Source organism: Diplodia seriata (assembly GCF_021436955.1).
Source record: "Diplodia seriata strain FDS-637 chromosome Unknown scaffold_1, whole genome shotgun sequence".
In the NCBI taxonomy this organism is placed as follows: Eukaryota; Fungi; Ascomycota; class Dothideomycetes; order Botryosphaeriales; family Botryosphaeriaceae; genus Diplodia; species Diplodia seriata.
Genome location: NW_027117308.1, coordinates 480154 through 505955, shown reverse-complemented (window position 1 = coordinate 505955; position 25802 = coordinate 480154). Strand labels below are relative to the sequence as shown.

At 57.6% G+C, this 25802-nt stretch overlaps 6 protein-coding genes and 1 non-coding gene across 7 annotated transcripts; 5 read left to right on the top strand and 2 right to left on the bottom strand.

Moving 5' to 3' along the window:
- Window positions 1-897: 897 nt before the first annotated feature.
- On the top strand, window positions 898-3263 carry SLS55_000149 (uncharacterized protein; the record flags this gene model as incomplete). The annotated part of the gene is made up of 3 exons (XM_066771663.1): window positions 898-903; window positions 982-987; window positions 1266-3263. The coding sequence occupies 3 exons, from the start codon at window positions 898-900 to the stop codon at window positions 3261-3263; spliced, it is 2010 nt and encodes a 669-aa protein (XP_066636942.1).
- A 641-nt stretch (window positions 3264-3904) lies between these two features.
- Window positions 3905-4006, top strand: SLS55_000148. Its single transcript has one exon. It is a non-coding gene; the product is annotated as a tRNA-Glu (tRNA).
- Window positions 4007-4617: 611 nt separating this feature from the next.
- SLS55_000147 (uncharacterized protein) lies at window positions 4618-6154 on the bottom strand (the record flags this gene model as incomplete). The annotated part of the gene is made up of 2 exons (XM_066771662.1): window positions 4618-5498; window positions 6091-6154. The coding sequence occupies 2 exons, from the start codon at window positions 6152-6154 to the stop codon at window positions 4618-4620; spliced, it is 945 nt and encodes a 314-aa protein (XP_066636941.1).
- Window positions 6155-6497: 343 nt separating this feature from the next.
- ILV2 (Acetolactate synthase, mitochondrial) lies at window positions 6498-8685 on the top strand (the record flags this gene model as incomplete). Its single annotated transcript, XM_066771661.1, has 3 exons — window positions 6498-6840; window positions 6895-8577; window positions 8636-8685. 3 exons carry the CDS (start codon window positions 6498-6500, stop codon window positions 8683-8685), a joined length of 2076 nt encoding a protein of 691 aa, XP_066636940.1.
- Window positions 8686-9444: 759 nt separating this feature from the next.
- Window positions 9445-11222, bottom strand: SLS55_000145 (uncharacterized protein; the record flags this gene model as incomplete). The annotated part of the gene is made up of 4 exons (XM_066771660.1): window positions 9445-9450; window positions 9704-10671; window positions 10927-11053; window positions 11109-11222. 4 exons carry the CDS (start codon window positions 11220-11222, stop codon window positions 9445-9447), a joined length of 1215 nt encoding a protein of 404 aa, XP_066636939.1.
- A 161-nt stretch (window positions 11223-11383) lies between these two features.
- On the top strand, window positions 11384-13359 carry SLS55_000144 (uncharacterized protein; the record flags this gene model as incomplete). Its single annotated transcript, XM_066771659.1, has 7 exons — window positions 11384-11520; window positions 11572-11790; window positions 11875-11975; window positions 12028-12072; window positions 12124-12274; window positions 12327-13261; window positions 13319-13359. 7 exons carry the CDS (start codon window positions 11384-11386, stop codon window positions 13357-13359), a joined length of 1629 nt encoding a protein of 542 aa, XP_066636938.1.
- Window positions 13360-13736: 377 nt separating this feature from the next.
- DBP2 (ATP-dependent RNA helicase dbp2) lies at window positions 13737-18828 on the top strand (the record flags this gene model as incomplete). The annotated part of the gene is made up of 13 exons (XM_066771658.1): window positions 13737-13789; window positions 13891-14072; window positions 14145-14227; window positions 14307-14691; window positions 14741-14903; window positions 14955-15105; window positions 15156-15330; window positions 15393-15688; window positions 15748-15779; window positions 16706-17865; window positions 17920-18027; window positions 18469-18597; window positions 18653-18828. 13 exons carry the CDS (start codon window positions 13737-13739, stop codon window positions 18826-18828), a joined length of 3093 nt encoding a protein of 1030 aa, XP_066636937.1.
- Window positions 18829-25802: the final 6974 nt, after the last annotated feature.

The window sequence follows — 25802 nt, the reverse complement described above, 5'->3', positions numbered from 1 at the left end:
CGCGAAATGGGCGAAGGAGCGGACGTCGGCGGCGGCAGGTCGGGACGGGCCCCCGGGAAAGAAAAGAAGTGGTTAGGAAGTGAAGCGGGGGGGAGTTGGGTGGTGGTGGTGCATCTGCTCGGTTGAGCGTGAGACTTAGGTGGCTTCGGCGGCGCAGGAGAAAGTTGCCCTCTGGCCAGGATGACAGCTGAGGCGGTGCAGGGGCTACGTATGTTGCGCAAGGGGCTGGAACCGCGGAACAGCGACCAGGGCCTCTCCCGCAAATTGAAGCTGGTGCGATTGAGCCAGCAGTCCAATGGTTGCGACGAGGGCACCGGCCCTTCTCCTCCTGGCGCGCCAGTGACGGCGCGCGGGCTCAGCGCTGCTCAACGGCTGTGCCTGTGCATCGCGACCCGAGTCCCCGCCGGCGCGCAGGCCGAGAGTCAAATCTCCCGCACGCGACGGTTGCACGATCGTCTTCGCGACGGCGCCGATCGCCGCAAGGGTTTCTGCTTTGGTCGAGCACTGCCGCATGGGGAGGCAGCCCTGTTGCGGCCTGAGGCAGCATGAATCGTCGGGCGCGAGCCGGCCCCGTCACGTGCTCGCGGGACTCGACGCGTCGTTACCCTAACCCTACTTCTGGCCGGCCATTGCTCTTGTCGCAACACTGGACCCATCCTGTACTCTTCATCTCCGTCCAGCTGCAGCTGTCTGTGAAGCAGCCACCGCACAATCGAGCGACATCCGCAAGATCGTGTTTGTCGGGCCGGAGAGACACCAAGATGGCGCAACCCCGACGCGTCCGGACCCCGCAACCAGACCACCAACCATCCACCCGCACCACCCGCATCACCCGCAGCCAAAGCCGCGACATCGACCCCCCGCTCACACAGCATGGCACAAAACCCTCACGCAGAAATGTCCGTGGGGTTAGCGTCGATAGTATTGGTAGCGTGGATACCGATACCGGCCGTGCTACTCGCACGTCTGGTAGAGCGGCAGGACAAGGTGAGTAAATTTTCATGGTGTTGTGCGTTGAGTAGACAGGGGTCAGTGCATTGGTAGGGTCTGAGTTAGGGTTCGAGTTAGGGTCGGTTTTGGGGTCAGGGTTAGGGTCAGGGTCAGGGTTGGATTGTCTTTGTCTTTCTTCTCGTCTCTAATCTCCCCATCATCTATAATCTGGTTCCCGTTTCGTATCTAGTGTGCATTGACACTAACGTCTATTCTACCAAGTTCTCCCTGTTGTCGAAGAAGATGCGGCTGTGAAGTATCCAGCTCTTCCGCAGCCAGTGGAAACAGTTGCCAATGCCGGCAAGGACACCCCGCCTCTGTCACTCATTGCAGACGAGGACGTTGGTCATCAAACGCCCGGTGCTCGGTCCAGTGTCTCCGGCACTTCCGCAATCTCGACCGCTCAGACCGTCCACGACCCCGCCGACCTAGACAAGGACTTGATGATTGAGTTCCTGGAGGATCTGTACACCGGTGCGGGCAAACTCCTGGCAATCGTTGCTCCGCCAGCTGTTTCTGCTGAGCGCCTCGCGTCGGTCGCTTCTGAGGCTGCCAAACCAGACTCAAGAACTCGGCGTCTCCTGGACAAACGTGCCGAGCACTTCAGAGAAGCACGCGGAAACTTCGGAGACGACGACTTCATCAATGTGGAGACCGTGTTGGCGTCCTTTGCCAATGGGGAAGATATGCGTCAGTTGGATGTGCATCGACCCGATGCTGTTCTCTACATGGCCAATGTAGCTGCGCTGGCAAATCGAATTGCTACTTTGCCTAATGATAAAAGCGCTATTTTCAGTAGCCTCCTGCCTTTGGACAACACATTTCCACGCAACCTGATTGGGTCGTTGGAGTTGGAAGATGGCACCCTCGCGGAGGAAACATTCCAGCTCGCCCTGGACATTCGCACGCAGTTTGCTACATCCTTCCTGATCAACGTCAAGAACGGAGAGGACTTCGACCCAGATGCAACTCTTCAATCTGTCTTTTTTGCGGTCCCTGACGGAGATGAAGAAGGCCCTGGGACTTTTCGCGTGCGGGGATGGGAAAACATGGGCCTTGGCTTGGCCGATGACAATCTACCCCACCCTATCAAAAAAGCTGTCGTGACGAGAATGAAAAAAATCAGAGAATCTTTCCGGGAAGATCAAGGAGCCTTGGAGCGAGGAGACTACGTCGACACAGAAAAGCTTGAGTCCGAATTTCCCTGGCACGGCTTTGTTACAAGCCTTTTGAAGTGGGCGCGCCGACGCAATGCCGAGCTCGAAAAACAAGTTGGCGGTCTCCACGGTGTCCAGGCAATTCAAGAGTCTCTGCAGCATCATCTAGAGGCGGAAGATACACATTCCTCAGGAGAGCAAAAACAGACCGCATCGCAAAGCCAAGGCGCATCTACTGCCGGAACAGAGTCCCAAAGCCAGCAGATTCCCAAGACAAACGAAGACGTTGCTAAGTTTTGGAAGAGACGTTGGAACAACCTCAAAGGCCCAGGCGTTGACGTAGCGGAAGATTCAGGGGAAGTAGGTGCATCTAATGGCCTCGTCCCTCAGACAGCTGACGAAGACTATCAGCCGCCAATCACGGAGGATGAGGATGACTCAAGGGCATCTGCCAATCCTCCAGCAGGGCGCAGTGCTATGCAGGAGGATCTCAACAGTCCACGACAGCGCGAAAAACAAAACAAGGAGAACATGCGGAGGACTATGACAGACTCTAGTGCTTCTGCTCGCAAATCGTTTTACGACAGACAAAAAGGTGCGACGCGGATTTCCTGGGACGAACCAGAGGCGTCATTTGCAACGGAACGCGCCTCCTCATCTAATAACAGCAAAGGTAAAAAGAGGCGTGCTGAGACCGAGTCCGATGATGAAGAGGAGTTCGAGACACGCGTCTCGAGCAACAAACGGCAAGTTCCCGTCGAGAGAACGGGGCGATATGATCCATCCTCCATGCCGCCTCCCTCGCTATCCGTACGACGCCAAACCAGTCGTGTGCCTGTGCGTGCTCGATCGGAAGAAGATGACGATGGCGGTGGAGACGATGCTCCACCGTCTCCGGCCAGACAATTGAACGCAGTGAACCGACAAGCTAGAAGGAAGTGGTCAGACGATGAGGTCAATGTGTTCACGGATCTCGTCGGAAAGTTCTGTTGCGAAAAACAGCCTTGGGTAACCATCAAGAAAGAGGATGCCGCTGGCGAAAATGTTCTGGCGCACAGAAGCAACAAGGACCTGAAGGACAAAGCCCTCAACATGATCTATGGTTTTGAAGTGTGAGTGGCACCCCCTTTATTTTTACTTTCTATCCTTCCTCCTACCTGATCGCTGACCAACTACTGTAGGGCCGGTAAAGATTTGCCACCAGGTTTTGAGCAATTCAGGCTCCCGGCTCATCTCCAAGCCAAGGTATACAGTCGTCGCGGGAAGGACGCAGATGAGTGAAGAGCTTGGAGGTCTCCGTACCAAACAACTTATATGGATTGATTCATCAGGGCGTTGTGGATTAGAATTATGCTTTCACCGGACACTTCATGCCAGCGAGAATGTCGAGTCAACTCATACGAAAGAGCGGTGCTACTTCACTCTTTCATATGCTATTATCACGATCTTTCGTTGATTTCTTTGCCTGACGATCGTGTGCACGGAGTTCTTTGGAGAAAGATGGCAGATAACACTTGCCTTTGTTTTCTTGTTTCATGTTTGTGGCCTTGAAAGTTTACCGCAGTATTCAATGGCGAATGGAGAGGTAAGATGTGACCGAAAACTTAGTTGCTGAGCTAGGTTAGTAAACCTGAGGAACTCTCCTCATCTAGCATGGATTCCGTACCAATCTGTTTTGACCATACTTAAGCCAGCCAACCAAGCTCCTTTCCAACAACACCTGAGAGAACCACCTCTTGAATGAGGTAGCTCACAACTCCGTTGTGGTCTAGGGGCTAGGATTTGCCGCTCTCAGTCTTCAGAGAGTCATCTCACTTACAAGTGCCGGCAAGGCCCGGGTTCGATTCCCGGCGACGGAATTCTCTTTTGCAACCAAGCTTTGCTATCTCTTTTGCACGTCGTGATGCCTCACTACTGTCTGTGGTGGCGCTGGAAATTTTTTGGTGTTGGGGTCGGAAGGCGGACCGAGCGCTAGGTCCGGTCGAGCCGGGCGGTGAGACCAAGCGACCTCGGGGATGGAAGGAACTTGCGGCCGGGCCGGAGAGGATGGGCCACATGCACCGATTGCGATAGGGTCGTAATTCTGGACGCCGGTTTTTAGCGAAAGTCGATGCGGAGGCGGCCGGTGCTCTTGGTGACTCGACACGTTTGCGGAGATGGATTGAACGTCCGATTATCGCTGTGATTCTTGACCAATGGGGAATATCGTGAACGTAAGAAATTGGAGATACGCGAGGGTAAAATATGGAGACGGCGTGGAGAAAACTTGGAGGCGCCGAAATCGCAACAGCCAGCGTCTACTACGTAGAGGCCCGACAGCTTGAGGCGAGGCAAGTTGAAGCAAACCAAAGGAGATAGATTTGTTGTGGCTTGATCATGCGGATAATGCTTGCCGCAGGACCCTCCATCCGATACCGAGCTTCATGAACGTAAACGCCTAATACCGCTTTCTTTAATCCTTTGGTCCGCTCTATAGCTTGAAATCTGCAGCCTGCCTTTCCCAACCCATTGCACTCGGCTCGAGAGCAGAAACTTTGTCTACGAGCTCCAGCTTGCGCTCGCGGGACCTTTCGGTGCAAAGCTCGTAGATGGTGCTGAGATTGAACGTCAAGGCGTGGAAAGCATAAGATGAGTTCTGCCCATGATCTATCAGGTCTTCCAATAGGGCACGCGCATCAGCTATCCGGCCAACGTAGAGTAAGCATACTGCGCGGTTTTGTGTGACCATAGGATCGTTGGGACTTTCGGCGGCCAGAATGTCCCACATGGCCAGGGCCGTGCGATAGTCCGCTTCTGCCATGGCGACCAGAGCGTTGAGGGGATCCGCAGGAGGCGGGGCATCACCAGCAGAAGGGGTCGGAGGAGCAGGCGAAGGCGATGCGGCGACGCAGCGCTTTGCAGCATCAACGTCGCCGACTTTGATCCATGCCAACGCCTCCATGGATTTCAAACGCGCTGATTCCGGGCTGAGGGGCGTCGAGTCTGCCTTCTCTTCTGCCTCAATTGCCTCCTCTGTCCCCGAATCCGCGCGAACAAGCCCTGCCAGATGTCTCGCGGCACCCTCACACTCTCCCATCTCTATCAGCGCATTCGCTACTCTGATAGCAAGCTCCCTTAGTCTGTCCTTCCACACCTGTTTTGCTTCAGTGTCTTGGGACTTGATCGCCTCTATCCTCGCTTCCCGAGCCAGTTCGTAATACCCCATGACACCGCGCCGCCAGTCGCCGTACCCCAGGCCCATGAGTCGCACAGAGAGCACACGCAGTTCCCATGGCACGATGTGGGAGCCGGTCAGAGGGTTCCGGTAGAACGCGCTGGCCAGATCACCGAGCAGCTTTGCCTCGGCGGCGGCTAGGGCGTGCTGATTAAGAAGTGTCAAGCAGGCCAGCCGCACATGAAAGAGCGAGAAAATACGCGCATGATCAGCAGGCGCGGTGTTTGTGACCAAGGCCTTTGCGGCTGCAATGGCAGCGGAGCGGTAGTGTCCTCCATCAAGAAGGTCGCGGAGCGAAGCAGAGGGCGGAGGCTGATGGGTGGCAGAGAGGAAGGGGTGCGGTGCGGTGTGCGGTGGGAGGGGGTGGAAATTGTTCGCGTGCAGCAGGAAGCCGAAGTCCTTGTCGGTGGACTCGAGGACGGAGGCGGGGGTGGAGGGGGCAGGCGACAGCTGAGATTGGCGGGTGGGGGTGATGGGTTGCTGCTGGTGTTGCAAGTGCGGATGCGAGAAGGGATTCGGCGACAAGGGCGCAGGACCGGGGTTGTTGGCGGAGGCCGGCGAAGCTAGAGGACTGAGGGGGCATCAGCAGAGATGGCGCGAGTGCTGGGGCATGGGATGACGCACTCGTCGAAGTCGGCGTCCAACGGGCCTTTGGTGGAGCGGCGGGTGATGGCTACTGCGGCGGCAGTCAGCGACGGCAGACGGGCGCTGGGCCGGCCAGGGACATACTGCGGCGGCGCTCGTCGCTGGAGGCCATGCGGCCGTGGCCCTTTACCCTGGGCGGAGGCTGCATGGCGGTGGTGCGGTGCGCAGCGGAGGTCTGGTCAGGGCGCGGCGGACGAGACGAGCGGGATGGACTTAGGCGTTAAGCGGCGCCAAGGCTGGGGACGGCACTTGGGCGTGATGCTGGTTCCAAAAGCCTTCATTGGTCCGATTTCGGAGTGACGCCCCCCTCCTCGGCAAGGTGGAAATTGTCGACCAGACTCACACTACTGTTCCTGACTCACCACCACGCATTCCTTTCGTCCATAAGATACCCGCCGCGCTCCCCGCGTGCTCCCAGCCTGCGACCTGGCCATTGGCACCTCTCCACTCCTCTTCCGCGACCGACGCCCACCGGCTCGCCACCCGTCACAATGCTCAAGGCACGCCAATCGCCCAGCGCTCTGAAGAGCGTCAACTTCGCCGCCCGCCGGTTCTCCTCGACGCCCTCGCCCGCCGCCGTCTCGCCCTACCGCAATGTCGCCGTCCAGCAGCCCGCTCAGAAGCCCGTCGTCAAGAATGCCATCAAGCGCACCCAGAGCACTGCGGCCGCCCAGCAGACCGAGCGGCCTGTTCCCGCCTCTGCCTTCAATCGCGAGGTCCCGCCACCGCAGGCCGCCTCGCGCTACCACTCGCAAATGGATCACTCGTTCGTCGGCATGAAGGGCGGCGAGATTTTCCACGAGATGATGCTGCGCCAGGGCGTGAAGCACATCTGTACGTTGCACTCGGTTTTTTCATCGCTAGCGGTCTACTAACCGGATGACTCAGTCGGCTACCCAGGAGGCGCCATTCTCCCCGTCTTCGATGCTATCTACAACTCAAAGCACTTCGACTTCGTTCTCCCCAGACATGAGCAGGGCGCAGGCCACATGGCCGAGGGTTACGCCAGGGCTTCGGGCAAGCCTGGTGTCGTTCTCGTCACCTCCGGCCCTGGCGCCACCAACGTTGTCACGCCCATGCAGGATGCCTTGATGGATGGCACGCCAATGGTTGTTTTCTGCGGTCAGGTTGTGACGTCTGCCATTGGTTCCGATGCATTCCAGGAGGCCGACATGCTCGGCATTTCTAGGGCCTGCACCAAGTGGAATGTGATGGTCAAGAACATCGCTGAGCTGCCCCGCCGTATCAACGAGGCCTTCGAGATTGCGACTAGCGGCCGTCCGGGCCCCGTCCTTGTCGACTTGCCCAAGGACATCACGGGTGGCACTCTCAACAAGCCCATTCCTGTCGACAGCGCCCTCCCGACTCACCCCAGCGCCGCCAGTTTAGCCGCGCGCGAGTTGAGCAGGGCACAGCTCGAGGGCGCCATCAGGCGCTCGGCCAACCTCATCAACATCGCCAAGAAGCCTGTCATCTACGCTGGCCAGGGTATCGTCTCGGCCCCCGAGGGCCCCAAGCTTTTGAAGGAGCTTGCCGACAAAGCCAACATCCCCGTCACTACGACCCTTCAAGGCCTGGGTGGCTTCGATGAGTTCGACCCGAAATCTCTCCACATGCTGGGTATGCACGGCTCTGCCTACGCCAACATGGCCATGCAGGAGGCAGATCTGATTATTGCTCTCGGTGCTCGTTTTGATGACCGTATCACCGGCCACGTCGCTCGCTTTGCTCCCGCCGCTCACGCCGCCGCTGCCGAGGGTCGTGGTGGTATCATCCACTTCGAGATCATGCCCAAGAACATCAACAAGGTCGTCCAGGCCACTGAGGCCGTTGAGGGTGACGTCGCGACGAATATGGCCGCCCTCATCCCCTACGTCAACGCCGTTCCTGAGCGTCCTGAATGGTTTGAGCAGATCAACGACTGGAAGCAGCGCTTCCCCTGGGCTTACGAGAAGGAGGGTGTGAACGGGTTGATCAAGCCCCAGGTTGTTATTGACAAGCTTAGCAAGCTCACCGAGAGCATCCGTGACAAGACCGTCATCACCACTGGTGTCGGCCAGCACCAGATGTGGGCGGCCCAGCACTTCCGCTGGACCCACCCGCGCACCATGATCACCTCTGGCGGTGCTGGTACCATGGGTTTCGGTCTTCCTGCTGCTATCGGCGCAAAGGTTGCCCGTCCCGAGGCTCTCGTCATCGACATTGACGGTGACGCGTCATTCAGCATGACTCTTACTGAGCTCAGCACCGCGGCCGAGTTCAACATTGGCGTCAAGATCATTATCCTGAACAACGAGGAGCAGGGCATGGTCACTCAATGGCAGTCCCTCTTCTTCAAGGACCGTTTCTCGCATACCCACCAGAAGAACGCCAACTTTGTCAAGCTTAGTGAGGCCATGGGTCTTCAGGCCGATCGCGTTATGAACCCCGCAGAGCTCGAGGACAAGCTCAAGTGGCTCTTGAACACCGATGGCCCCGCTCTCCTCGAGGTCGTTGTCGACCAGAAGGTGCCTGTCCTTCCCATGGTGCCGGCTGGTAGCGCTCTCCACGAGTTCTTGGTGTACGACGAGGGTAAGTTCAATCTCACACCTTCGAATGGCGATGAAATAAGGCTAACACACGGGAACAGCTAAGGAGAAAGCCCGCCGCGAGCAGACCCGCCAGCGCACCGGCAGGTAAATGCTTTACGCCACGTCTGCGGGAGAGGAGAGCCAGGTTCAAAAATATTCTTTGACTTCTACTTGTCTCCATGGTCACCAAGACATGAATGCAAGGGACTACGAGACCATTTCTTCTTTTTTAGGACCAAAAAAAGCGGCACTGAGTACCCCGGAGGAGCCTCTGTGATTTTGTTGTTTTGTACTATTGTGGAGACGCGCAAACGCTTGTTCTTTCTTCGTCTCTCGTCATGCAAGCTTGCTAATGATTTGGCGTTATTGTGGATTTGGGTTGATGGGAGTCTTTTGCCATTTCTATCTGAATTTTCCGTCGATCGAACACCATTACCAACTCTATGGAGGTCTGAAAAAGCAAAATACCGGATTCTGATGACGTTGCGATCTTCACCTCGGCTTGTCAGCGTGCTTGCTTTTGTCTTCTTTGGCGATTTACTGCTTGAGTGTATTAACAACGAAGGGTTGGGCTCGCGGATTCATGTGACGGAAAAGTTACTGATGGGAAGCGAATCAGTCGCTGTGGCGAATCGAAGTAAGGATTCGAATTTTATGCTAGCGCAACCATACTTTATCACTCCTGCACTCTTCTCACTAGTCATGGTCCTAGCCTCCGACCGCGCTCATTGTTCTGGTAGTGTGCGTCGTGAAGCAATCATCGCTCCTTTCGATCTATTATTATGGCTTCGGCCTGGCGGACTTTATAGTTTGCCAAAATCCAGAAATCATTACATAGGGTAATTACTTGTGCGCATTATATACAGTTTCACTTCTGCAAAACTTGTTATTTTTCTTCGTTTCTTTGCTTCTCCTACAGGGACGTTCTTTGCCCCATATAATCCGTTGACTCTTAAGAAGAAGACTTATGTATGTCTCGGACTTAGTTTTATATTTTTCCGCATCTTATGGATGTGGACATGCATGTTGGTAATGGTTTGAACTTGGACTATCCCCATCACCACAACCCATGAATCTAACCTCATGTCAGTATACGTCTGGTAGGGCGAGATCGAGTCTTCACCTACCTGCGACAGTCTCTGCGTAGGGGCCAGCTCATCCGGTCCAGCATCCCCCATGTCACTCCTCGCCATCGCACCCGCCGCCGTCGATGCGCTGTCCCGGACAATTGGGTTCCATGCATTGAGGTCTGCGCTTGCATCCCAGCCAAGTGTTTCCTCATCATCATCATCGCCGTAGCCTGCCGGGTCCCAGCGCGTGTCATCATCACCATAGTTTCGGGGCACAAAGAGTGACTCCTCATCTTCGTTAGAATGGTTCTTCTGCTGCGAAGGCCGTGTGGCCGAGCCGATCGGCGCTCTACGTTGCCTATTCGATGGACGGGAGATGGGCGCAGCCGGGGGAGGCATTGCTGCACTACGTTGCCTATCGGCGGCAGAAGGCGTTGACCGGGCAGTAGTGGAGCGGGTTGATACCACACGGGGAATGTTGCTGCTGTTGTTTACATGATCTTGCGGGTCTCCGATTGTCATGAGGGTAAACTCACAGAGAACGCCGATGTCAGCCATGCCATAACTGAACTGCAGCGGACGTGAAGGCTGCGAGTAGTAAGCATAAACGGAGGCGCGCAGGTGATGGGCATGCGTGACGATGGCTTTGAAATCTTTGACGCTGATGACGATGTGCATCTGCTCGGCAGCGGCGAAGTGGTCGAAGTCTGCCGTGCTGAGCGAGACAGCAGTCTGAAGGGGCTGCTTGAGGACTTCTGCGAGATGGTCAGTGGAGCGGCATGGAAATTGGCGGCGTGCTTGCGGCTTGCCTTTGCCGTTGCTGATTTTCTCGGTGAAGCTTGTATACGTGACACGCCCATTCTCGGCGTAGATGTCTAGCTGCTCAGTCTTGGGACCGAAGTAGTCGATTGCCTCTTTGAGTGCTGACGAGTGTATTTGCCAGCGGTTCTGGGCGGACTGCTTGTCGAACAAAGCGTGCATGACCTCGACCGACTCGTAAGTCAACTTGTACGTCTTGGTGACCCCTATAAGCGGGTCAGTCAGCAATCTTTATGAGAGTGGCATCGGCATGCGTGCCTTGGCCCGAGAGCATTTTGATGATCAGGCGGCATTCTGCTTGATCAGGCCTGTCTTGTAAGCTGACTTCGCACCGATCAACGGTCGTATCCCTTCCCCGGGGATCTAGGATGCGGCCTTTGAAGACGGAGAGGAGCGCCTAGAAATTAGTTAAAACCGAGGGCTGCATGGCCACAGGGGGAGGCGTGCCTTGTTGTAGATACGGCAGGTGAAGCGCCCATCCACGTTTGCTGCAGCAGGCGCAAACTTGTAGGAGGAGAAGAAGCTGGACGAGTCGAAAGCGAAAGAGGCATAGGCGGACTTGGAAGAGTTGAGGGCTGTGAGGGAGAGCTGGGAAGGGAAGTCAGCGGCGGGTTGCAGCCTGAGAAACAAGGCCGAAACGGACCTTTTCGCGGCGGGCTTCGATGGACACGGCGTCGCTGAACTTGGCGAGGCAGACCAGGGCATCGTGCAGGGCAGCCAGGGCCTCGGGGCGCAGGGTGAAGTCCAGCACGACCATGGCGGGCTTGGCGGGGGACGTTGGGTGAGGAGGGAGCAGGCAGCCGTGTCGCAGGCGCGTGTTGGCGGCGGCGCGCGTGGACGACAAACACAACAATCCCGGCGGCCCCATCCCATCCGGGCAACACACACACCTCGCACAACTCCCGAGCTCGCGCAACCATGCCGCTCGAGGTGCCCGAGGACGTGCTGTACATCCTGTGCGACAAGCTCGCCGACGCCAAGGACTTTGATACTCTGTTTCAGTGCGCCCTCACGGCCAAACGCTTTGCCGTGCCAGCCTTGACCAATCTCTATCGGTATTGCTCCCAGCACCGCGCTTCTGGCCCCATTGGCTGATCGCCTGTCAGCCATCACGATGCTTCTCCTGTTATCGGCGGAGGGGGGGACGGCCAACCCCCGCCCAAGGTGCAGAAATGGTCCGTTATGTGGCGCTCCATCATCGCCGCCAGCCTCGAGGTCACCGCCTTTCCCTATTGCCGCTACATAAAGACGCTCGATTTCCGCGACCTGATCGTGCTTTTGGAGCTCTTTCAGGACCCTAAGTTTACCCGCAAGGATATCATGAAGTACGTGTTCTCTTCACAGTCATCCTTCGTGCAGTCTTCTTGCACTTCGGCCTTTGACCGGGGCGTGTGCTAATCCGCCAATAGAGACTTCTTCTCCGGAGAAATGTCTGCCTTCAAGATCATGAACAAGGTGGGAAAGAAGGGAGTCCTAGATGTCAGCTCAACGGTCGAGGCTATCGGAGACGGTACACTCAGCTCCCGCCTTCCGTTGGCATCAATCCGTTGACGAGAAAACAGCCATGACGCCCCATACGCCGTTCGTTGAGGTCATCACGGGAAATGGTAATTGGTCCCATGCTATCTGTTCACTAGCTCGCTGATGCTACTCTACAGTAAAGGCTAGCGCACTCATCAAGTGGCCGCCGAAGCTCCCGCGATTGACCTCGCTTCAGCTATGGGCGGGCGATGCGCTCAGCGACCCCAAAGCACAAGACGCCATCATCGAGCACTGTCCAAAGTTTGACGCTCTCAGCTTCTACATCTGGTAAGACACTCAGATTTACTTGGACATCAGAAGCCGTTGACGATTCGGAAAGGATTGGCGAAGCCGCAGACCAACAGCTCGCTTCCTTCCTCTCGGGACTACAGCCTCAACAGCTGAGATACTTCGAAACCATTAGCCACGCCGACCTCGGTGAAGGAGCATTGCTCTCACTAAGCTCTCATGGCGAGTCGCTCAAGAATCTGAAGATGGCCTTGCGACCGAGTACCATACCGCATCTCGGTCTGCTCAAGACTTGCACGGCGCTCGAGAGTCTAGAGCTCGAGTACTCCAATTCCAGAGAGAACCCGCTTGATCTTGAAGCAACGCAACACGACGTCTTCGTTGAGGTCCAGCAATGGCTTTGCGAGTGCAAGAGCCTGAGCAATCTGCAATTCAGCGGCATTTTCTCCGCCCTGAAGCTTGTCACCCCTGTTCTTCTTCAGCACGACATCAAACTCTCTCACCTCAGTGTCGACTGCTATGAGGCACACAATGCTGGAGAGTTTCACCGAGCTTTGACTCACCAAACAACCCTCCAATGGCTTCAGCTCACGGCAGACTCGGATGCAATGTTGAGAGACGACATAGATGTCGTCGTCGAGACGCTTACAAGACTGGAACAGCTGAGGCATATCAAGCTCATTGGTGTGTCGGACTTTTTCAATGACGAACATATCATTGCGCTTGCAAGGAGCTTGCCTCATCTGGACGATGTCTACTTTACCGGTCTTCAGGTTGGCGATGCCATTCTCCCTGAGCTTGCCAACCTCAAAGACCTACGCCGTCTCGAAGTTGCTTCCATCAGTACGTTTACCTTCGAGGGGCTACTGGATTTCGCAGAACGGCTCGGACCCGGCAATCAAGGGATCGAGTTCAGAGTGGAAGCTGCGGCGCCAGAAAGCAAGCTCTCGGATGAGGAACTGCAGGTCATCAACCAGAAGTTAACATCCAAGGTGGATGGCAAACTGGAGTGGGTGCTATATAGAGGTAACCGTGCCGAGTGGATTGCGGGCTGCATTTTTGGACGCCGCTAACGGACCACAGATCCGCAGGAGGAGCAGATTGACGAGTCCGATTCGGATTGAGCTCCGCACCTGTATTCCTCGCGGAACCTCAACCAAACAGGAAATTTTGTAAGAGGGGCGTTTGGGGACAAGCATTGATAATAACACAGGCTAAAGGTCTGGGATGAAGGGGTTCTGCTCTAGAAAAAGATGCACGGCCACGGGGGATCGTTAAAAAGAGACAAAAATGTTGGCAGAATTAGGCGGCGGCCTGGGTATTTTACTCTTGGGGTGTTGGGCAGGGATGGGTGGTGGGTGTGCTGGAGGAGCGTGATGACGTCCCTGTCTCGCTTCTACTCGGTGCGACAGCGGCGGGGTCGCGCCTTCCTTCAGTTGCTAGGAGATCAAACTTTTCCCCGACAATCACGCAAGCCCCAAACACCACAAGGTTCCGAGGCATGACGAGCAAGCGGATCTTGGTGATAGCCGGCTCGGACAGCTCTGGCGGAGCGTACGTGCAGCTCAATTACCCGCCATGCAGCTGTCCTTTGCGCCGCCGCGAGACGGCCTGCGTGGCGCCACCGCAGCCGCTCGCTGACTCTTGCTGTATAGTGGCCTCGAGGCCGACCAGAAAGTGATTGCCGCCCACGGCTGCTATGCCATGACGGCGACGACCGCTCTCACGGCGCAGAACACACAGGGCGTCTACGACATCCATCAAACGCCTTCCTCGTTCGTCCGCAAGCAGATCGACGCGTGCATTGAGGACATCGGCGTCGATGTCGTCAAGACTGGTAATTCTGTCAATCCCATTCATTTACGTCCCGTATCAACTGTGATTTGACGTTTGTGTCTCTTGTTTTCAGGAATGCTGGCGTCGGCGTCGACGATTGAGGTTGTCGCCGAGGCACTGAAGAGGCACAACGTCCCTGTATGCATCGTCGACCCTGTACGTTTGCAGACCCCGTGGATCCTCTCCGAGATGGAAAAAGCGTACGCCTCGGTTATTGACAGGCCTATCATCGCAGGTCATGGTCTCGACGAGCGGCGCCCAGCTGCTGCCCGAAAATGCCGTCGAGATATTAATCGCGCAACTGCTGCCCGTCACCACGCTGCTGACGCCGAACCTTCCGGAGGCTCAGCTCATTCTTAAAAGCATCGGAAAGTCTGTCGGTGAGCCGCAAAGTGTCGATGACATCGTGGCTATGGCGAAAGCCGTGCGCGAGCTGGGTCCGAAGTACGTCCTGCTCAAGGGCGGCCATGTGCCCTTGACGAAAGACAGAGTCGTGCCGACGGGTGAGGCGGACTGGCAGATTGTCTTGAATGTGCTCGTGGGCGGAGCAGAGGATGTCATCTTTGAGACGGCATACTTGAAGTCGAAGAACACCCATGGCACGGGATGCTCGCTGGCGTGTAAGCATGCTTCCGTATTGTGTCGTGAATTGCGCTTTTGACATGGTAGCAGCGGCGATTGCATCGAGGTTGGCCTCTGGTATGACTATCGAGCAGGCTGTGAAAACAGCCAACTACTACATTGAAGCTGGAATTCGCACCAGTCAAGACCTTGGCAAGGGTAGCGGGCCTATCAACCATTTCCATTCGACATACTCGCTGCCATTCGCGCCGTAGGTTTATCTCAGCCATGGCCAATATCTCCGTTGCTAAGTATCCTCCAGTGGCCGCTTTCTCGAATACGTCCTCGACAGAGAGGACGTCAAGGATCCATGGCGGGAGCACACGCATCATTCGTTCGTACATGGGCTTTCTGACGGGACTCTGCCTCTTGGAAAGTTCAAGAACTATCTGATTCAAGATTACCTTTTCCTGGTTAGCGGCACTGTCCGGTCGCGGAGAAGGCTGTGCTGACCTCTCGGCAGATACAATTCTCGAGAGCAAATGCGCTTGCTGCGTACAAGGCGAAGACTCTGGCCGATATCAACAAGTCGGCCAGGATAGTCCAGCACATTCAAGAGGAGATGGGTCTGCACATCAAGTACTGCGAAAGCTTCGGTCTGACGAAGGAGCAAATCGAGAGCCACAAAGAGCACCCAGGTATGGGATCCCCAAGCCTTCATAGGTTGTTTGCACAGCACAGCACTGACATGGGAGTCCAGCATGCACTGCGTATACCAGGTACGTGCTCGACATCGGGCAGTCGGAGGACTGGTTCGCCTTGCAGATAGCGCTTATGCCGTGCTTGATCGGCTATGGCCACATCGCGAGGAGACTGTACGACGACCCGACGACCAAGCGCGAGGGCAACACGTACTGGGACTGGGTGGAGCAGTATGTCGCACAGGACTACACAGACGCGGTCAAGGCCGGGCTGGACATCATCGAGCAGAACGCGGTGCTGCAGTCGCCGAGCAGGATAGAGCAGCTGGTGCAGATATTCATCCACGCGACGAAGGTAAGCCGGCCCCTCTTTGTGTGCATTGCAGAATCAGAATGCTGAGTAGCTTGGCGCAGATGGAGACGGGCTTCTGGGACATGGGTTCTTTGTAGGGTGGGCTGTGCAGCGAAGGGACGAAGGGATGTCGGCGGCGAGGACGGCAGATCGACACCACAGGGTCGGGAGAGGCGGCGCGGCAGCTGGCGCGGAAGCTGGCGCGGAAGCTGGCGCGGAAGCTGGCGCGGATGACGGCCATGTAGCATACATAGCGGCGCAGTTGGTACCGCGGACCGCGGCGAAATCAGGCGGTCTTGCCAGGCTCTGGACTACTTCGCGACATGGGCGCGCTGGCCGCCGCGGCGTTTGACCGCGTAGGGCTGTGCGCAGCCAATCACAGCGCTAGCGCCGCTGCCTAGGCAATTTTTCCGGCCCGAAGTTTTCTGCGCTGCCTTCGCCTCCCAGCCAGGGCTCCTGCCGCTTGCCAACAAAAAACACCACCCGCCCTTTCTCATCTGCCTCCACTCCTCCCTCTCCCGCAACCTCTCTCTCTCCTTCCATCTAGGTGCTGCCATCAGCTGCACCCTTCTCCGACGCCCTCTCACTCTCGAGCGACTCGGAGCCCACGCGCGCAGCCCACGCTCCCTTTATCAGCTCAGCCGGTCTCTACTGATCCAGCGACACCATGTCCTACGGCGGCGGTTACGGCGGTGGTGGATACGGCGGCTCCCGCGGCGGCGGCGGCGGCGGCGGTGGCTACAGTAACGGGTATGATTCCTCGCGCTACGCGAACAGCTACAACTCCAGTCACTATTCCAGCGGGTATGGCCCACCCTAAGGTCTAGAAATTGGCAGTGGTCGCCTACGTCCACCCTTCTGCACAACCATTCCCCTCCCTCTCCTTCCCTCGTCCGGAAAACTCACGCAGCGAAGTCCCGGCGCCTCTTGCGATGCGCTGGTTTTTCGTAACGCGTGAGCCCGCCAGACGTCGCCCAGCATCGCCCATGTCTTTGACTCGTACTGACATCCACTTCACAGATACGGCGGTGGTAGCAACGGCTACTCCAACGGCGGCGGCGGTGGCTACGGCGGTGGTAGCAACGGATACAGCGGCGGTGGCGGTGGCTACGGCGGTGGCGGCTACGGTGGTGGCGGCGGCGGCTACGGCGGCGGCGGTGGTGGTGACAGGATGTCGAACCTGGGCGCCGGCCTGAAGCAGCAGAACTGGGACATCAACTCCCTTCCCAAGTTCGAGAAGTCTTTCTACAAGGAACACCCCGAAGTCGCTGCCCGTTCTCAGAAGGAGGTCGACGATTTCCGCAAGGAGCAGCAGATGACCATCCACGGCAGCGACGTTCCCAAGCCCGTCACCACCTTCGACGAGGCTGGCTTCCCTGGATACGTCATGAACGAGGTCAAGGCGCAGGGTTTCGACAAGCCCACCGCTATCCAGTCCCAGGGCTGGCCCATGGCTCTTTCTGGACGTGACGTTGTCGGTATCGCCGAGACCGGTTCCGGAAAGACTCTCACCTACTGTCTTCCGGCCATCGTCCACATCAACGCTCAGCCTCTCCTCGCTCCCGGCGATGGCCCCATCGTCCTCATTCTCGCTCCCACCCGTGAGCTTGCTGTCCAGATCCAGACCGAGATCAGCAAGTTCGGCAAGTCCTCCCGTATCAGGAACACCTGCGTCTACGGTGGTGTGCCCAAGGGCGGTCAGATCCGTGATCTTGCTCGCGGCGTCGAGGTTTGCATTGCCACTCCCGGTCGTCTGATCGACATGCTCGAGTCCGGCAAGACCAACCTTAGGCGTGTTACCTACCTCGTCCTCGACGAGGCTGACCGTATGCTTGACATGGGTTTCGAGCCCCAGATCAGGAAGATCATCGGCCAGATTCGCCCTGACCGTCAGACCTGCATGTGGTCTGCTACGTGGCCCAAGGAGGTTCGCCAGCTTGCTTCTGACTACCAGACCGACTTCATCCAGGTCAACATTGGATCCATGGACCTCTCGGCCAACCACCGCATCACTCAGATTGTCGAGGTTGTTTCGGACTTTGAGAAGCGTGACAAGATGGCCAAGCATCTCGAGCGCATCATGGACGACAAGAACAACAAGGTCCTCATCTTCACAGGTACTAAGCGTGTCGCCGACGACATCACCAGGTTCCTCCGCCAGGACGGTTGGCCCGCGCTCTGTAAGTTCTCCGTCGCGCCGATGTTGATGGGAACACGGACTAACGAATGCGCAGCTATTCACGGTGACAAGCAGCAGAACGAACGTGACTGGGTGCTGAACGAGTTCAAGACGGGCAAGAGCCCCATCATGGTTGCCACCGACGTGGCTTCGCGTGGTATCGGTATGGTTGCGATTGCTCCTGCACTCCCCTTTCCCCCTTGTCTTATGCTCTGTTGCGTGATCTGTGTGATGCTCTGCTCTCTATTCTCTCGTGCGCCTTCGCTTGCATTCATGACGTCCAGGGCTCTTTCTTTTTCTCGGTTCTCCCCCTGGGAACCTTGGTTTACTGAGGCGAAGCTTGCTTCACTCATTTCCGTTTCTCTTCGTACCAGTCGGGTGCAGAGTCGGATAGGCTTTTTGACTTGCTCGAGCCGCCCTTCCAAGGTTTCCTAACCATGAGATGAGAATCACCACAGCCTTGCCGGCGCACCAAGGATGCCATGATATTCCTTGCGCACAGAGAGTAGTGCATGCAACATACAGCAGCTTCACGCGATCGACACTAAAGATCGCTTGCTCGAATGACTTACCTCAAGGTTCAAGCTAACTGATGCATGTAAAGACGTTCGCAACATCACTCACGTCCTCAACTATGATTATCCGAACAACTCGGAGGACTACGTGCACCGTATCGGCCGTACTGGTCGTGCTGGTGCCAAGGGTACCGCCATCACCCTGTTCACCACGGAGAGTAAGTCCCGGCCCGCTCCCGCGCAACGAAAGCCAAGCGACTGACAGCGCAACAGATGCCAAGCAAGCCCGTGACCTCGTCCAGATTCTCACCGAGTCCAAGCAGCAGATCGATCCCCGTCTCCACGAGATGGCTCGCTACAGTGGCGGCGGCGGTGGTGGTCGTGGCTGGGGTGGTCGTGGACGCGGTGGTGGTGGCCGTGGCGGTGGTGGTAGGTTTTCCCGACGTTAAGTCTGGGTTTGAAGGCGGTTAGATGATAACAGGTCATCCCAGGTTACTCTGGTGGTAACGCAATGCCCCTTGGCCGCAGCAGGTGGTAAATCAAGGCATTTGACAGGCCACGTACTGCGAGCACCGCGCGGCTACTTGGCTTACGCACCATTGACCCTTTGCGCAGCCTAGTAGGCTTTGACTTGTAATAGATACCAGCGAGCTCTGAGACCGGGGCTGACAAGCCTCGGATCACGGAACAAAAAATTATGGCGTTTTCGGTTTGGTGTTTTCTGCATAGAATAGGCTCTTTCCTGCCTCTCATCGGCGGCCGTCATCAAAGGCTCGCCCCACCGTCGGGTCTTCTGTCCGATACACTGTTTCAATGGCTTGGTAGTCCTGGACTAGTCAGGTTAAGAAGGGATGGATGGATGATGATCAGATTGCGATGAACTGGTTTTCTTTGAAAATTTGCGTTTCCTTTCTAATGGCGATATGGTTTTGGCACAGGCCGCTCTTGCTTGCTGCTACCGATAGAAGCTACTTTGACATTTGGTCGAATGCAAATGAGCTCATGCCTTTCACGTGTTTCGATGTAGCCGACGGTGAAATCCGTGATGAACATGAGTAGCAGATACGGACCGTGGGAGCCCTTGATCGTCCCAAGCCACTGCCGTCGGCAGTTGTATCAACTACCGTGCTTTCATCTCCGTTCCCGCTACGTGTGGGTGCGAGGCGCCAGTGGGAAGTGGTGGCGGCGTTCAAAGCAATCTATATCCCCCCACCGACGATGTTTCTTATAGCAACTATTTGCGTTTCAGATGACCGCTCTCGTCCTCCGTTTCTCTACTTTCTTTTTTTTTTCTCTGTGTTCTATTTTAATCTAGCCGGCCCCTTGTTAGTGATGCATTGACACATTGCCCTGTTATTTTTTCACCCCCTTGCTCCCGTCTTGTGAGTTTCACTTGAATCGTGGGGGCTGCGGGTACCCAGAAAAAGTTTTATCGCAGATCTACCTTCCTTGCCGAATCGAGGGGCTCGCTACGGGGGAGAGATGGTGCTGACGACCGCCTCGCCCCCACCCTTTTCTTTTTTATGTTTTTTTTTCTTTTCCTTCCAGCTCGGATCGGCTGGTTCCGCGTTGCAGGTGAAGAACACGAGCATGAGCAATGGAACACGAACGTGAATAATGATGGAAGGGAAGAGAGGGGAGAGAGAGTTGGCTGTCCTTCTCCCGGACTGGTTGGAGAATGGCGGGTGGTCTTATCGTGCGTATGATCATATAGCCCGTGTATACGTTTTCTATAGAGACTTGGCGGCAAGGATTGTTAGTGGCCAGTGCATGTATTGCTTGCTTGCTTGCTTGGCACTTTTCGTCCCATCATTTGCTGCTTCGTTCATTGATTTGTAGGGTCTACATTTTCCGTTGGTGCTCATGCCTGGAAGAGACGTGCGGAGAGGAGAACGAGCCAGTCGCGGTTCTTCTACATGGTTGGTTGGGAACGGATGTGGATCTCGAATTGATGTGACGCCTGAGATGTTTACACCATGGTGTAAATCGATGATGTGGGCATCGCCTATTGCATTGCATCAGATACTTCTGACAGGACGATGACTCTTCCTCTCGGCTACTACGATATGCGCTCGCGTTCGGACCGGTACGCTCTCGTAACGAGCGCTTTCCCGAGGCGCGCGGTTCGTATGAGTAAGGGACAAAGGCCGATGCGTGTGATATGATGTGTACGGTGGGGTGGGGGTGCGAATGGAGCCAAGAAGGGGAGAAACAGAGGGTCCACGATGGGATTGTCGCTCGGTATTGCCGGGAACAGAGCGTTTTGCAGTGCGTCTCTCTCTGATGAATATCGTCATCGTCCGCCACAAGCGGAGCGAGGTGATGTGAGCAGCGGAATGAGTGTCTTGCTGCTGGTTGACAGGAAGTCAAGGCGTACACGAGCCAGGCGAAAGATTGACTGACGGTCGGCCCCATGCGTCCAATCCTTCTTCTCTCACCCCCTTCGATTCCATCGCTGATGGGCGCCGCTTCCTCCGTGATGGGTTGATGAAGGATTGTGTGGGATGATGGAGCACGCGCCCTTTCCGAGGATTGATTGCCTGCTGGGTCATGGGTTTGCGTGCGTGATATGTGGGTATCCAATGCTTTGCTGCCCTACGCGCCGCCTCCGGGGTACCATTGCCCGGTCCACCGTGCAGCGATGATGCCCGCTCTGCCTTGGTCTGTGGGCAAGGGAATGGGAAAAAACGGGGGCAATTGTCGTTTGGCGGTGCACGAACCCACAGGGCCACTGCTCGTCTGGATGAAGCCGCGAAAGGACACGGCGAAAAAAAAGAGTGCACGTACCTGCCCGCGCGCATTGTCAGTTGCGTGCGCTGGTGCCAGTGTGCTCAAGCGTCACCGCCTGCCTCTGCTCCACCGCCCATGTCCCGCCGCAAGCCGGGGGGAAGGATGGGAAGCTCGGGCTAATTTTGCCCTGTATCCATTCAGTTGGGAGACCCATTTGCCATGCTCGCCCTCCGCGCTCTCTCGTTGGACGGGGAGGGCGATAGTACGAGCGAGCAGCTGTGGAGACGCAGCGGCAGCGGCAAAGTTCAGCATTCACCTGAATACCAGAATATCGACTCCACTCCGGCAGTTGCCATTCAGGACACGGGAGACGGCGCCGACACACGGATGTGCCCGTCTCGCCTGCGTGCAATTCTCTTCTTTTCCCTTCCCCCTCTTCCGCGTGTCTTCAGCTCTTCTCTGTTGTGATTTACCGTTCATACTGTTGCGGGGCTGCTCCCTGGCCCGCCCGCCGCCGCATCCATACCTGATAATCCCGGAATTAGCTCACACGGTGCGATGTACGCTCACAGACCAACAACCCACACCCACTCTGGCGGTAACACCGTCACGGACGCAAGTGCCCCAAGTGCCGCATGACATGCCGTCCGCATGCTGCGCCTACGGCGAACGACGAACATCCTGCCTCTGTTCCAACTCGGGATCACCCGTGGGGCGTGGACGGAGATGGCAAAGCAGGCGATGGAAGTCACGGAGGAAGCAGCAATGGTGGTGGCGGCGGCGGCGCTGCCCCCCCATGGCTTGCATTCTTGAAGAACGTTGGGGCGCGAACCACAGCTCCTCCAGTCGCTCTTTCTTTTAAACACGAGATGCAACGCAGGAGACAGCCAGCGAGTCAAGTTCCAAGAACTGTCCTCAGCTGAGCGAAGCTGCGGCGCTCGGTGTTGCGTATGCTGTCCGTGTGCTGTTATTTTCCCGCAAGGTCGCCGACCATGGACAACGGAGAAATGGAATGGGGCGTTCGGCGGGCGGACGACGATCCGCTAGGGAGTACGTCCGTACACGTGGGACAAGCTGATCGTCTTGCCTTTGCTTTTGCTTTCCCTTTTTGTTTTTCTTCATCTTGGGTTCCCGCATTTCGCTTATCACTGCGTTGTCCCGAGAGGGTTGCGAGATTCGATGCTGCTACTGCGCGCTTTTGCGGCCGCATCTCCTCGGAGCCTGCAGTGACCGAGAGGGAATGTGGAGATATGGAGCAAGCGAGGCGGGTGGGTTTCCCTTGGATGATCGACACGACCGGAACGATCGTCGTCAGGCGTGCGGCGAGGTTGCGCCTGGGACAGCTAATCCTTTCTGCTGCCTTTGCTTGCGGGTGATTGGGAGGTTGCGAATGCGAGTCGGACAAGTGGTGGGCGGAAACAAAGGTTACGTAGCGGCGGAGACGGCGCATCTGCAAGCCACCCTTCGATCTATCGGACCGCGGGCCTAGTGCGTTGATGGGCGATTGGGATCATTGCGTGGAGGTCCCCTGCGCAGCATGCACGGCAACGCTTCCTCCTCTGCGGTGCTGGTGCCGGTGCCGACTGCATGTCTCTGTGGTGGCGACCGAGAGGCCGGTGGTTCCGCTGTTGCACTTCAGCATTCTGTTGTCATGTAATCATGACAGCTTCTGCTTACCAGGAGAAAGATCACATCAGACGGTATATCCATCCTGCCCGGCGCCGGCTCCGACCGGGACCCGGAAGTCCTGGTACTTGGAACATCATCACTGGCCACATCAGGCAGGTCTGACAAGGCGAGGCCGGAGGGAGCGCGGAAGTCCAGAACGCTGCGGGCTCGCCCAAGCCCGCGCGTCTGCATGCGTGCTATGGGCTGCAACGGTGCGGCCGTTTTGCGTGCATGCGTCGGCATGTCACCGTGAGTGAGAAGAAGAGTGTTGTAGAGGTGGCCGTCCCTTCTCGACACGACAGAACGCACGTGCCATTGGCAGCCAGGGCAGTGCTCTTCTCCTGCAAAGCACCCCAGGGCAGGCCACGGAGATGTTCAGCAAACGCGGGCGGGCGGGAGTGCGTACTCCGTACACAGTAGAGGATAGGTACAGTGCAAAATAGGCGGCGGCCGGGCGCGGTGATTGGCTGGCAGCTGCTACTGTGGGCAGGCGAGGCAGCAACAACAATACGAGCAAGCAGCTGGGTCTGGTAGCCCAGTACCGGGCTGGAGCTCTGGTGGGGGCCGCAGTACGGACTACGGACTCCAATGCAATGCAATAGTGCATCTGGGCGGAATGGCCAGATTGGAGCAAGCCGGAGGTCCAAGTCGAATGCCTTGTAGGGACGCAGCCGCAGCAAGACCCTGTCCCGCCCGAGTCAGCGCGCGCATATCGCCCGTCCCTTGCTCCACGCTCCACTGGCTGGCAAACCTGCACGCCCGTGGCCCTGCCGCCGCTGTCCGCTCGTTTGCTCCCGCCCACCACGGCCACAAGCTCCCGCCTCTCTGCCCATCTGCGTCGGAACGCAGGAGATCATACCGCCGCCGTGGTACTCGCCAAGCGGCCCTCGCCAGCCAGCAGCATCAGGGCAGCAGGCGGCGCACTGTCCCGCACCCGCATCCTGTACCTTTCTCAGCCCGCAGCTGCAGACGACACATCACATTTGTCTCCCCTCCCCTCCGCCGCCGCCGTGACTCTGAGGACGATGCGCGGTGAGCCATGGACGTCCTGACCGGTCTGCTGCACTGCTGCCTCCTGCTCCGGGTGGCTGTTCCTCCTCTGCATGTCCGTTCCTCTGCGCGTCACGCTCTGCTCGCGGCGGCCACACGGATGCTTGCCCAAGCCAATCGCCGCCCGTCCCGCCCTCGGCCACGAGACGTCGGCGCTATTCTCGTCCAGCTTCGGACCAACTCCGCGCGCTGCCCCGTGGAATTTTGCCGAAGTGCAGAGGAAAGGGGCGCGTGTGGAAGATCCCCATCACCCAGACGTGGTTGCCGTCGCTGGCGAGGCACTGATGTTGCTCCGCGGCTCGCCAGTCGCGGGCGGCCTTGTACAGAGCCACCGGGATCTCCAGCGCTATCGCCAGCCTGATCAGATTCGCGCCCGGCAAGACCCTTGTTTACCGCGGAGGAGGCGAGCCCGTGACTGACTGACCGACGCCGCAGCTCAGTGCCCAGAGAGCTCGGACGCCGCCCAGCGCGGTGTTTGCGTGTGCGCGGTGCGTGTGCGTTTGCGCGTGTCCTTGGATGTGGCAGAAGGCGGTGACAGCCGAGCTGCGACTGGCGGCCGCGCAGCCCGCTTGATTCGCCGTTGACGATTCACCATCCCGGCCCCCGTCGTCCAGCACACCCTGGCCGCCAACCCTCGCAGGGGCCGCGAGTCGCAAATCCTGGGAATTTCTGCCCGGGAGTATTTCGACGAGAAAGAAGCGTCGAGGATCATCAAGCGCAGGAGCCGGCGCGCTGAGCCCAGCCGCAGGGTGCAGCCAAGTGCCAGCGACGCTTGGGGCAGCTCCCAGAGACGAGCGCCACGAGCGGCCAGGGCCTCGTGCAGCACGACGACCTGCTGAAAAGATCCGCAGCCCGATGCAACTTCAGGAAACTGGCTAAGGATCTTAGTCATGGGCCTTATTTCAATATCACCGCACAGCGCACACGCTCCCAATATTGTGTGGGGAAGCGCCAGGGCCTCCGCCGTCCACCGCGCACAGCTGATACTGGGGCGAGCCGAGGCATCGCGGACGGTCTGTGTGTGAGCTCGCATGGCATCAAGGCGTGCACGGCACGACATGCGTTGCAAGAGAATCGAGCACGGACGTGGTGCGATCCACCGTGAACCTTCCATGACCTGACGCGCAGAGCCTCGTTTCTCGTTTCTGTTGCCGCTTTGGTGCGCCTCCCAGGGAGCTTCAGACACGCTCTGTTTCGACAGGATCTCCCAGGAGCGGGCAGGGGGGCGTGGCGTGTGTCTGTTTCTTTGCCTACGGCGAACTGCATGCCCATCCGCGGCCCACAAACGCCGCAGAAGGGGCGATAAGGCGTGCTGGGGCCAGCCGTAAAGATTCGACGGGCTGAATCATCCATGGATCGCGAGGCAGATCTGCAGGCGAAGCTTTGGGAACAAAAAGGGCTCGCGAGGCCAATGGGTTTGCAGCTGGCGAGTGAGGATCGGCCAATGGGCAGCTAGGCGATCGGCGCGCGGCCGTAGCAAACGGGCAACGCAGTCTGGCGGGCTGAAAGTGCGTCACGACTGGGGAATCCGACGGCCGCTCGAGTCAGGGGCACGAGGCTGTGCAGGGCGCGAGTCTCGGCCTCTCCTCATCTGGATCGCAGCCATGGTTGAGGTAAATTTGCGCTGTGCAGACGGACGTGAGATCGGATGACGGGGCCGGCAACAACAGCACCGCGGCCTCAGGAGGAATGCCCGTGACGAGGCCACAATTTGTCACTGGAGCCAGAGAATGCCTGGGCTTGGCGGGCGGTGTTTGGCATCGGAGCCCGGAGGCTCGCGAGACTCCGCGGAAGAGGCAAGTGCATGCGCGGCGCGACGTCCGGCTGAGGCTCGCCGCCACTGCTGTCGTCGACGAAGCCGGCGGGCAGGCTACGGCAGGGCGCGGGGCAGAACGGCGGACGCTGACCGGCGACGGCAGCGGGAGAGCGGCGGCGACACTCGTTCGAAATGCTTTCTCGAACGGATGGGCGGCGC